General features: G+C 45.6%; 1 protein-coding gene across 1 annotated transcript in view; it reads left to right on the top strand.

Annotated features, from left to right (window-relative positions):
• Nucleotides 1-5,821: 5,821 nt before the first annotated feature.
• Nucleotides 5,822-12,861, top strand: part of LOC147435182 (Acyl-CoA N-acyltransferases (NAT) superfamily protein) — a 55,218-nt gene continuing 48,178 nt past the window's right edge. The window contains exons 1-3 of the mRNA XM_086488293.1: nucleotides 5,822-6,246; nucleotides 6,411-6,463; nucleotides 6,558-6,722. Coding sequence (XP_086344419.1) covers nucleotides 5,878-6,246; nucleotides 6,411-6,463; nucleotides 6,558-6,722 — 587 coding nt within the window. The 5' untranslated portion in view covers nucleotides 5,822-5,877. The remainder of the gene's footprint in view (nucleotides 6,247-6,410; nucleotides 6,464-6,557; nucleotides 6,723-12,861) is intronic.

Raw genomic sequence — 12,861 nt, forward strand, 5'->3', positions numbered from 1 at the left:
TTTGTTATTAAATTTATTATTTGAGTTTTGGGTGTCAAATTTGGAGGCCCCTCTTTTACATCTAGTCCAATTTAGTACTTGAGTGGAGCACATCACTTATTACATGTCCCATACGGGTGAGTTCTCACTAGAGCTTCCAATCTACAAATCATCATCAACTCACTATTAGTAAAATCAAATAGACAGCACATAATTACCCATTATGCTAGCTATGCCAATTGCAGTTAACCACATAGAATAGGAGGGTGCTCAGTCTCGTAACAAAAATATTGTGGATCTATAAACAAAGCTATGCAGTAGACAACACATTCCTATGAATGTGGGAGTAAGAAGGAAACATTGATAAAACACCAAATGCATTTTCTTTGAGCCTAGTGTCTCTTCCTCACTTGTATTTTTAACCTCAATAAGACTTGCCAACACTAGGCCATACCAATAGTCCGATAAAAGGGGCTAGTTTAACTACAAGAGCTATAAGTATTCTTGATCTCAAAATGGAAGCAATATTGTCTGATACTTGAGGAGACTGTTGTACGCTTTTTTGTTCTCTTCTAAATTACTTTGGTAAAAAACTAGACTTGCTTGGTGGGTGTTGGTATAGAACATCTATAGAATATAACAGGACATATGCAGATTGATATCAAGCATCTAGCACTGAAGTAAACAAGTACAAAGTTCACCAGGTCCACATAATTGCATAATTGAGGAGAAGCCCTATTTGGTCTACAAGGAGTGGATGCACTGCGGAACTGACTACAACATAAGGCATGAGAAAGAGTTGACGATCGAGCAGGGAGAGAGAGTGCAAATTTAACAAGGGAAAATCCATCGAAAAACACCCATAACTCTTTATGAAGCAGACCTTCTACATAGAATATAAAATTAGATATGCTTATCTTTAAGCTTAATCAATATGCCACATCTATTGTATTTGTCTTAATGCATGTTTTGTGTCAGGCAGTAAGGATATACATTCACAACGTTGGAAGTTTAATTGCACAGCACGACTCTAGGTCGACAACACTACAAGGTTCGTTATTTGTATCCAACACCCCATGACTATGCATTTGCTTTGTGCAACACATGAACGCTACGGGGCAGGGCATGAATTTCGTTTCTTATAATTTTCGTAGAGACCACAGTGCCAGTTCTCCACCATACTTTTGTATGGCACCTCTGCCGGACGTGCACGGCATACTTTGCAGTTTTAGTTTGTGATGTTTCATGCAATACGAGATGTTTAACTATTCACATTGCTTTTTTGTAGCTTGACTCAAACATTGTCCTTCGGCTTGCACAATTGGATGACATTCGTACACGATTATCAGGTAGGTAGTGTTGTTCAATTTTTAAATTTTGTTTATGCTTTCTGTATTTTTGAGTTTGTTAAAGCTTCCTTAAGTTTAGTTTAGCCACATGTTTTTTCCTCACTAATGCATGCTCAATTTCGATCCTCGTATCTATATATCAAATAGACATGCATTTCTTTTCTCATAGTTTGGCAATCAACCTATATCATGAAATAAAGGAAAATTGACTACGCTTGATTGAGAATAAGATGGGTGTCTCAAAGATGGTTCCACGGTTTAGAGACTAAATGGTCGATATTACTAGGTTGAATGGTGCAATCTGCAAACAACTACCAAAGTAGGTTAAGTTGCCAACCCTTTTGCTCGATTCAATTATCCTCTTTAGTAGCCCTTTGTCGTATATGGAGCACTATGGGACACACACAATGCTCATCAAGTTCCAAGCTGAGCTATTATTGGTGCCTATCAATTGGTTCTACTCATTTTCTCGTTTCACCACAACAAAACCCAAGGCTACTGCAATCACAACCAACTAACCAAGTAACCAGCTGTGCTCCAAAATCTATCAGATTATGTACGGCAAAGGCACACGAAGCAAGACTAGTTATAATTAATCATACCAAGAGTCAAGGTATGGACTACCTTTCGCTCTCAGGATAGAAGAATCTCTCTCAAAATCACCAGGAATATGATCCCCATCAAACTCCTGCAGAGGAAGACCAAGTCTTACAATCTACTTCTATATAACGAGGTCTACAAGCTTGCAATAGTAGTACCTTATAATTGCACGCTGAGCTGATTCTCGAGCACGGATACTTTGTTATGCTGTCTTTGGCCAAACTGTAGACAAGAAGAAAAGTGACAATCAAAGCATGAAAAGCTGCGCAAGGAAAAGCTAGCTATTTTTGGTTTTTTCCTATTGATACCAGGCTATTGATCTGGACATACATGTCAACCAAGGCAGCGCCACATGCCTTCAAGAGGAAAGCATAGGTTATTGCATCTAGAGAGATGCCCTCACTTCGCATTCGTTGAAAACAGTCCACAGCTTCTAGTTCAAAATGTTCACCAAGGTAATGCCAAGCACAAGTCCTTTTGTCAGCAGGCCCTGACTAACAATATCCTCGTGAATTTTGTTGCCCATATCAGCTTCTTGTGCAATGCAACATGCCTTAAAAATGAAAGAATTTTCATGTGGAGCGATGTCGTTGTTTCACATATGTTGAGAACAGCCTAGGGCTTCCTAGCCTGCCACATTTGGCATACACGTATTGAGATCTGCCAAGCAAACCAAACCAATGAGTACAAGTGTTGGGATGCAGCATTGAGTAACAATCTACTTCTAAATCCTCTAGCAGCCTCAATTCCTCAAGCCCACTCGGAGCACACATCTCAGACACATCACAAACTTTCAAGCTCATCAAGCTCAAAAGGGCTTGCAACCCAAACTTGACCTCCACGACCCCTGGACAATGATCGATGGTGAGACGCGTGAGGCTTGCAACTGCCCAACAGAGACATTCACTCTTTAAATCTTGTCTTAGCACCAAATCTGTAAATGCTCAAGAAAGTGCACTGAGGATGCAATTGCATCTCCAGGCTCCATGGAAAAGATGACAAAACTTAGCCTTAGCACCCGTAAGCCACTCAAGGTTGGCTTCATTAGTTCGACGTTTTAAAAAGGTCACTTGCCAAATCCATGCCTTGCAGGGCTGGGCATCCCATCAATAAGTCTTTTCCCTCCACCAACAATTGTCTAGCTCACAAGAAGATTTAGAAATATTCTCATATAGGAAAACGGAGTCTTTTTCAATGTTTTTCATACAATGCATAACATCATGTGCTTCTGCCCCCAATCGTACCTAGCTTGGTATGTGGTGCCTCCCTCACAGAAGCTCATGATGTTGAAGTAAGTCACAATGTGGGAATTATTGTAAGCATTTGTCCAAAACTTCTTGTGGTTGTCGCGACACCTCTCTCTCTCTCTCTCTCTCTCTCTCTCTCTCTCTCTCTCTCTCTCTCTCTCTCTCTCTCTCTCTCTCTCTCTCTCTCTCTCTCTCTCCAATAGTACTCCAGACTATCGAAGCCCAATTTTTTCCAGAGCTGGGAGAGCAACAAGCCTAATCCCTTCCAGAAAGTATTCCTCCACATGAAGCTCCTACAAATGTGGCCAGCTGCAATTGTCCATGTCCTGTGAATTTCTAACACCTTTTCCCTCCAATTGAAACATCTGCAATCCTTTCATTCGTTTTGCAAGCTCCAAGCTACATGGCTTCTACACAAACGCTGCGACATAATTAAGCATTTGCATGCAATATATTGAAGATGGAGTTGCCCAAATATCCAGGGATGACATATCTACCTTGTTCCTGTTGCTTATTTGTGACATTACCTAGATGTGTAGTTTTCAAAACAATTCAGAGCTTCTTGGCCTTGCCACATTTGCCATACATGTCGACCAAGGTAATACCAAGCACAACTTATTTTTTCAGAAGCCCCTGACTAACAATATGATCATGAATCTCGTTGCCCATATTAGCATCTTGCATTGTGCCATATGTCTTCAAGAGGAAAAGTGCCCTTACTTCACATCCTAAAAACAACGAGCTAGAGCTTCGTGGCCCTGTCCCTGTTATGCATATCCCATAATCAATGCATTTCAAGAGACGACATTCCGAAAACCCCAGCCTTCCTAGGCCTGCCACGTTTGGCATACATGTCAACCAAGGGAGTGCCAAGGATATTGTTTTCTCAACAGCCCCTGACTAACACTATCATCGTGAATTCTATTGCCCATCTCAACGTCTTTTGAATTGCCACATGCCTTCGAGATGTAAGCATAGATGATTGCATCTAGAGCGATGCACTCAATTCGCATTAGCTGAAAACTGTCCACGGCTTCTTGTACAGGATGTTGACCCAGGTAATGCTAATCACAACTCCTTTTGTCAGCAGTCCCTGACTAACAATATTCTCGTGAATTTTTTTGCCCATATCAGCTTCTTGCATAGTGCAACATGTCTTAAAGACGAAAGCATAGGTGATTCCATGTGGAGCGATGTCTTGAGAATATCCCATGTTTTCCTGGTCTACCACATTTGGCATACATGTACCGAGATCTTCCAAGCGAACCAAACTAGTGAGAGTACAAGTGCTGGTATGCAGCATTGAACAACAATCTACTTCTAAATCCTCTAGCAACCGCAATTCCTCAAGCGCACTTCAAGCACACATCTCGGACACATCACAAACTTTCAAGCTTGTCAAGCTCGGAAGGGCCTCCAACCCAAACTTGACCTCCACGACCACTGGACAATGGCCAATGGTGAGATGCATGAGCCTTAGAAGCTGCCCAACAGTGACATTCACCTCTAAATCTTGTCACAATGCCAAATCTGCAGATGCTCGAGAGAGTGCGCTAAGGATGCAATTGCATCTTCAAGCTCCATGGAAAAGATGACAAAACTCTGCCTTAGCACCCGTAAGCCCCTCCAAGTTGGCTTCGTTACTTCGACGTTTTTTAAAAGGCCACTTGTCACACCCACGTCCTATAGGGTTGGGCATCCCATCAGTAAGTCTTTTCCCTCCACTAGAAATTGTCTAGGTGTCGCGACACTTCTCTCTCTTCAGTGGTACTCCAGACTATCGAAGCACAATTTTTCAAAGATGGGAGAGCACCAAACCTAATCCCTTCCAGGAAGTATTCCCCCACATGAATCTCCTGCAAATGTGGCAAGCAACAAATTGTCCATGTCCTCTAAATTTCTAACACATGTACCCCAGTTGAAACATCCACAATCCTTTCATGTGTTTTGCAAGATCCAAGCTACATGCCTTCTACACAAAAGCTAGGACATAATTAAGCATCTGCACATGCCGTGGAGCAATATATTGAAGATGGAGCTACCCAAGTATCCAGGTACGACATATCTATCATGTTCCTAGTGCTTATTTGTGACATTACCTACACGTGTAGGTGCTGCACAAAAGCAAAAGGATCATTTTAGTCATAGCACTCTAGCCTTGGAAACACTCGTACAAAAGCATAAGGATCATTTTAGTCATAGCACTCCAACCTTCGAAACACTCAAAAGCCTGTGATGTTCAAGATGGCAAGTGAGGTTAAACCTGCCATCCACAATGCCACCAACTATCTACAATTTTTCATTCTTAACCACAGAATTAAAGATGCAATTATATGCTACTACATTGCGAGGTTTTCAACAGAGGAAAAGCACCTACTTCAAAGTACTGCTGAATTGCGTTGCCGCTGCATGATAAATAAAGCGTCATCTCTGCATGATAAATTAAAAAAGCTGGCACAAGCCTGACGCATCAGATTTGATCAAGGGTAGTTTTGATCAAGGGCTATTGATGTGCCAAGTGGCTCACTCCAGGCTCAAGAAAATAGAAAATCGTCTTAGGCAGTAAATAAAATAAAATAAAAATATTGTCTGATCATAACGAGGATGCACAAGGTCCACGTGGCAGTGGCACAATATATATCTTTGGGTGATGGCAAGGAACAAATGAGCTTCGAGTGATATGCAGCTGTCGTCGAGGCGACATGTCTACTTTGCGCATCACGAGCAGTTTTCCACTGCAGCAGTTTTACTCATCCAGCTCCAATAAGCTTTTTGTGAACCCATCACTGCGGTGTCGCAGTCGCAATGGTGGAAAAGCCAAGCTAATCACCTTTAGCTGCTCTGCATCCCCTAACTTGGGTCTAGAACAGAGAGCTTTACCGCCTGACGAGGTGAAAACCCTTGAAAATGACCACCCAAAGCCTGGAGTTCTTTTCAACGCACATGGCTGGACTGCACTTCGCGCCAATCACGATGACCTCGACATGCTCAAGAAGTTCTCCCAAGTGCAGGCTGAAGCTTTTCACGCCCCCTTTCCTTTCTTTGATGATTTCTTCTTTTCCGTCTTTAAGGTGAGATTATCTTCTACATCTGCCAGTTTGTAACACAAACCTGAACCGAGTCCATGAAATAGGTTAACTGATCATTTAATTGTAATATGGCAAAGTCCCGACAGTCAGTGTTGTAGGATTTGCAGCGTAGTGAGTTTGGCTAAACAAATGAGTATTGTACCCAGGGTGAAGTCTTGAGTAGTCTTTTGCACAAGATAAGACATGCTGGCCCAAAAAGGTGAGCCTACTCCTTTTTACTTTTCTGAAGCCCAAAGCAGTGATTTCATGCACATTTTAATGTTCCAACTTCCATCCTTAGATGTTGATGGCAGGTTTGCTTGCTTAGTCGCAGTGCCAGACTACCTTCAAGGTGAAGAGACAAAGGTGGTTGGTGTGGTGGATGCCGCAGCCATGGCTGACCGACATGTTCTGAACTGTCTTCCTGGTGTTGATGAGTATTTGTATATCAGTGGAATGGCTGTCGATACTACATACAGGTATGGTCAAGTATTCAGGAAGATTGAAATTCACTAGGTGTGGACTAAGCCAAGAGGCTTTGCAATGAAAGAAAATATTGAGATTTAATGGGCTATGGTTTGGGTGCAATGTGCATCTATGTAATAGTGAGATGGAGAGAGAAGAAGAAGAAAAAGAAGAAGAAGAAGAAGACGACAAGCTTTAACTGCGTAGGAACAATCCCAAGGGCCTTGAAAATCTATTCAAGGGGTGTTGAACTCAAGATCTGCTACAGAAGAGGGAAATGGGAATCCAATCTACCTCACTTAGTGAAACTGTATATATGTATTTCATGTACTTATGTACTTATATGTACACACACACTCACAATTATATGGTGTTACTTGTGGTGCTGCATGGAGAGAGAGAGAGAGAGAGAGAGAGAGAGAGAGAGAGAGAGAGAGAGAGAGAGAGAGAGAGAGAGAGAGAGAGAGAGAGAGAGGCAAACCCTAATGCTACTGTCACTGACCTAACGAGGCACTGTTTCTCGCGCGTGCTTGACCTTTGCTGCACCGCAAGTGGCGATCAACCCCCCATGACTACCAGAACAAGAAGACCCGTACAATGATGAGAAGCTGTATTTAGTCGATACAAGGTGAAGACTACTGCGTGAATGTCACGTGACACATCCAACCCTATGTGTCCGTGGACAAGCTACATCATGACATTTGTGTGTACTAGCAACCACGTCAACGATTTGTGACAGAGTAATCTGCATCTGAACAACTCTAGACAAGCGCGAAAGAAGTGACTGTCTTGCCCAGGCCCAAGCCGACCGTGCAGCTCGAAGGGCTACATCCTCTGTCCAAGAATCCTCATGTACAAATACATAACAAGGAGGGCTCTGGGTGTCAGCAAACAAATGCACCACAATGTGCCTGCAACCTACTGCATCTACTGCATCTGGTGGTGTTACCCTGAACTTGGCCAGAGGCCAAAGTGTCTACACCAGATGTGTCACCCCTAAGTCCCCTGTGTGGTGTGTGAGAACTCAGTAGCCTAAGTGTGGAGCCTGTCAAGAACAGCGTGCTGGGTCCACTCTGTGAGATCCCTACCGCACAATGGGAAGGAGAAACCCACCGCTGTGTCCAAAGCCTCAATGCCTCTAGTTGCTAGAAAGAGGACATGGACTCGAAAGCAAGCCGCCTCCAGGTTAGGAGAAGAGTCACCCAGAAACCGAGTGAAACTGTAGTCGAAGAAGTCCTAGCGTCTGCGAATATCAAAGCTAGATAAATTTTGAGGGACTGCTGCAAAAGGAGAAGTCTGCACCAAGAAAGGTGGCCTCAAGTGGGACCGTCCCTCTCGAGCCACACGGCTCGTGGCGAAAGCACTACCAAGAGATCGCCTCGCTGCAGACGCGTGGCCAGTCCCCAACGCCCGAGGAGGAGAGGTGGAGGGGTCCGGAGATGAGGCTGTGTGCCTTACCGGGGAGAGAGGAGGGACGAGAGGCGAAGGTGGAGGTGGGGGAGGGGGAGGAGACGGGGGAGGCGGAGTGGCTGCGGCTGAGGGAGGAGGGGGTGGAGGTGGAGAAACTGAAGTGGACGGGGCCTCCTTAAGCTGGTCCTGCTGAAGGGGGTCAAACCTGAATACTCAACGCTCTGGTGGAACCAACCCCGACTCACCCGAGGTAGTAGCATGACCTTCGAGAGGGTGTGGGTGTCCCGAACCAAAACACGTACTTAGGGGATGCCGGCCGCCTTGGCAGCTACTGAGGCTGTCATGCGAGGTGTCTCCAGGAGAGTCCCAATCTTCGAGCCTATCCTAGACAAAAGTGATAGGTACTTCCTCCTCAAACAAGGAAAACAGACGGAGATGGGGAGGTCTGTCTCCTCTACCAGAACATCTGTAACTGGATCAAAACCATGTCTCCACTGTCAAAAGTGGGCTCGAATTGCTCGGATGGCCAAGGGGCTCATCGCGATGACCTTGGACGCCATCTTGGAAGTCTCAAACTCTATCTGATAGTAGCTGTGTCCGAGGAACTGAACATCCAAGATCTTGCCCACCTCTGCGAGAAGGCGGGCTTGGAGAAGATCACGTACTTCTCTGCTGGGTTTGGTGCCAAGAATCTTGCAGATGCCGGAAGTCGCCTGAAGGCGTTCCACCTCTGCGGCTAGGCTTGCTTGCTTTGTCGGTGTGAGCAAGTCGAATGATGGGCTCAGCGGAGTCGGGCGAGGGTACTTCATCAGAGTTCCTCTGTGGCGGAGCTTGAGCCTCCATTTGTGTCTGCTGCTAACAAAAGAGCGGTAGGGATGAGGGCCAGGCCCAGCCTTGCTGAAGATAGCCCACTGAACCACGAATGCGCAGCAAGGCGAATCCTTCGAGAGTAACCGAGGAAGGGGGGGGGAGAGGGGATCTTGACTAAGGGCTGTGAGGCATGCAGCCGGGGGGGGGGGGGGGGGACAATTGTGCGGGGGTTGGGGGTAGCGAGCGAAAGGGAGTGGCGGCAATAGCGAAAAAACAGGAGGTGGGGGCAGCCCGTAGCAGTGACAGCGCACAGCAGGCCACACGCAACAGGGAGGGAGGGCGAGAAGTGTAGGCGAAGGGGAGGCGCGTTAGCAACAGCGAGCTCTGGCAGGTTCTAATGTCAATCTACTTAATCGGCTTGTCTGTTTTCTTCCGGGCCGGTTGTACTTTGCTCAAAGATTAATATAAAAGAAATACCGAAAGGGGCGCTAGTCTTTGGGGAAAGTATCTCTTGGCACAGAACTATGCCGGGCCGTGTCGACTCTTTGTTGATTTGTGAAGTGTTTTGAAGTAAATCTCTACTGTTTCGCGGTAGAATCTTGACTTGGGGTGTCCGAGTTTGTTACACTCAGGTCTTTCTTCAGTTTGTCCTCGTTGTGCCTTTTTGGGGCACTTTGCAGAGATGTAACAAACTTGGGCACCCGAAGTCTAGAATCTGTCGCGACATGAGAGAGAATCACTGAAAATACTTCACAAATTTAAAGTCACAGTTCAATTCGGTTGACACGGCCCGGCATAGTTCCGTGCCCAGAGAGATTGGCCCCAAAGGCTGGCGTCCCTTTCGATATCTCTGCTTTATTAATCTTTGAGCAAAGTACAACTCCGGAAGGGTCCTTTGCTCTCAGACTTTGCGTCCAGATGCCTTGAGAAGTGAGGCCTTCGGGCTCTTTTTTTCTTACAAAGGGTTGCTAAAAGCAGAGCCCCAAAAGCAGTTAAACTCAAAAGCAATTGGTTCTTAAAGCAATGATCCCAAAAGCAACTTGTTCCAAAAAGCAATTGTTTCCAAAATCTGCCAGCAAAAAGCACCAGCGTGATTTACAGAAACCCGTACAACTGCCACGTCAGCACAAAACGCAAAAATCTGTACGGTATGCCACGTCATCATGCCAGTGCGAAATCTGGATGTTTGTACAATTTTGCCATGTCATCACGCAGTACAGCATGCAACGTCACCATGTTGCCACGCCATCTGTCCGTACTACTATCCGGGCAGTCCTACCACGTCATCATTTTGTGACATACCCCCCTCTTGAAAGAATTGTAATTGCCCTCGATTACACCTGCAAAACAGACAGAGGCCATAAACCAATTTAGTAGACATTGACTCTTAAGTAGTGACGCACTAGACACGATACCTCTAGTACTTGTACAAAGACGACACTCACATCACTGCACATGACATCACAGGACATCATATGACAATCAATCACAGAAACATTCATTCCAAATCTCAGACCATGACTTCCATCAACGTATTTAGTAACCACATCTAGATCCATTCCGGACCTCACCGATGTCAGAGTAACTAATCCCTCATTGCGATCGTGTCTATAGAGATTTTCGACTCAAGCACTGTCGTGTGCAAGTAGTCCTTTGCCTCAAGCATTGTCATGTGCGAGAATTATTTCCGGGGATCCCAATCCATCACTAAGTTCATAGTGAACACAGTGGTCCAATCATTGACTTCCAACTGTGTGGCCATCTCATCCCGTAGGTGTCACGCGCACATCTAACCCTATGTGCATGTGGACAAGCTACTTCATGACAAGGGTTCAATTAGCTTAGGAAGGGTTCTGGCACCTTTCGAGTCTGTTCGGAGGCCGTGCATGTCCAGACACTCATTTCCTCTGGTTGCACACATCATGATCATCAGATTACAGCCAGTACCCATCATGAGCATTTTACAGTGCACAGAACCCATTTTCCCTATTTTAGCCATTTTTCACTTATTATTAATAAGTGACTTTGTTGGGAAACTGGGTAGGGCAATTCTGGTAAGTCAATATATAAGAAAGCTAGCGCTAGTTATCAGCCCTCATCAGATACCACCTCATCAGCCCCAGCGGTTTTGGAATAGCAGATCAGCCCTAGTGTTTGCAATTTCTTGGCGACAAATCCCCTATTTGCATCAGCGTTTTCAGTATCCAACAGTCAAACTCCGCACCGCAGCCCCCAAACCTCGCAGATCTCACCTTCCCGCAGCAGATCCTCGCCACACGGTCAGATCAGCCTGCGTTTGCAGATTCAGCCCGCTATTCGCAAATTTCAGCATCTGCATTTTCTGCGCATCGCTGTTGCGTCGTCATCATCAACATAGAGTCAGAATTCAGCAGATACAAGATTTGCAGATTTCAGCCCTTAGCGTTTTAGTTTTCAGCCCGTCTCGTCGTCGTCATCATCGTCGTCGACATCATCGGCAAGTCCATTGCATTTAGACCATTGTACGAGGATTGTGCAATCAATAGCATAGACCTCTCTCGCCATAGAGAGTGGGGCCCTTGGAGGAGGGTTTGACAACATTCTGGTGTGGTATTCTTCTCTCTCTTTATCTCTTAGTCTCAACACCTTCATTCAATGTGTTTTCCACTTTGTTTGTGACCACTTGCACTCTCTCACTAAAGGAACGGAAGACTCTCCCTTCCGTAAGAAAAAGGAACCCTTGAGCACAATTCGGAGCACTCATCTTGAGCAAAGTTCAACATTCACATCCGGTGCACCTTACATTGGTATCAGAGCTTTGACAGTGTTCTGTATCACTCAAGGAAAGAACCACATAATTTTTTTTGCTTGTTATGGTCGCACGTAACCCAAGTCCTCTTGGGTGTGTCGATTCCTAATTGTGTTTTTGAAGAGTGACAGGAATTCCAAGAAAGAAGGGCTTGTCCAGTCTCCCCTCGTTCCTCTTTTCACTCATTGAGAGCGGACCGTGCACTTAGCGGCCGGCCAATCAACGTGAGGTGGGAAAAAGCAACCTTGGTGTGAGCGCAAGGCCGCCAAGGGTGCGCCTGCAGGGAAGAGTAGAGCTCGGGTAAGAGAAGAGCCTTCTCTAACACAGATTGCAAGCTAAAGAAGAACCTCAAGAACCTCAAGAACTCAAGAACCTCACGAACCTCAAGAACTCAAGAACTTAAGGAGTCAAGAACTGCAAGAAGCCAAGTTCCTTGTGAACTTAAGAACCCAAGACTTCAGTGTATGGTCATCACCCGAAGCAGAATGGATACTTCGCATGGAGGTGATGAAGAAGAATTTTCCCCACCAGGAGGTATTTTCGATCCTCCCCCTTCCCCATCTACGCCAAGGATTGCACCAAATCCTATGGAGGCTTTGGTCAAGATGATGATGGACATGATGATACAACACGAAGCGCAAAGCGCCGCCTTGGAGCGCGAGCGCGAAGAAAGAAAGGCATAATTGGATCGTGAATGCAAAGAAAGAACGGCAGCCTTAGAGCGTGAGCGCGAGCAAGTGCGCTTGGTGGCCGAAGAAAGAAAGGCCGAATTGGATCGCGAGCAGGAAGAAAGACGGTTAGCCCTTGGAGCGTGAGCGCGAGCAAGTGCGCTTGGCGGCCGAAAACAGAAGAGTAGCCTTGGAGTGTGAGCGCGAGCAAGCGTGCTTAGCGGCCGAAAATAGACGAGCGGCCTTGGAGTTAGAGCGTGAGGCGCAGAGAGACAAACTCATGCAAGAGTTTGTCCTACAGGTACTCACCTCGAAACCCGAACCGGTCAAAGATGTTGGTGGTTCATCAAGTGGCGCAAGCCGAGATTCGGTCTTCAACAACCCCGTCACAGAGAAGTTGACATTCAGTAAGTATGATGGTAAGATGGATGCCAATGCTATTCATTCTGCTTATTTTGTGACAACTAGGAAGACGGG

Source organism: Adiantum capillus-veneris, chromosome 18 (genome assembly GCF_014529385.1).
Source record: "Adiantum capillus-veneris isolate H3 chromosome 18, ASM1452938v2, whole genome shotgun sequence".
Classification (NCBI taxonomy): Eukaryota; Viridiplantae; Streptophyta; class Polypodiopsida; order Polypodiales; family Pteridaceae; genus Adiantum; species Adiantum capillus-veneris.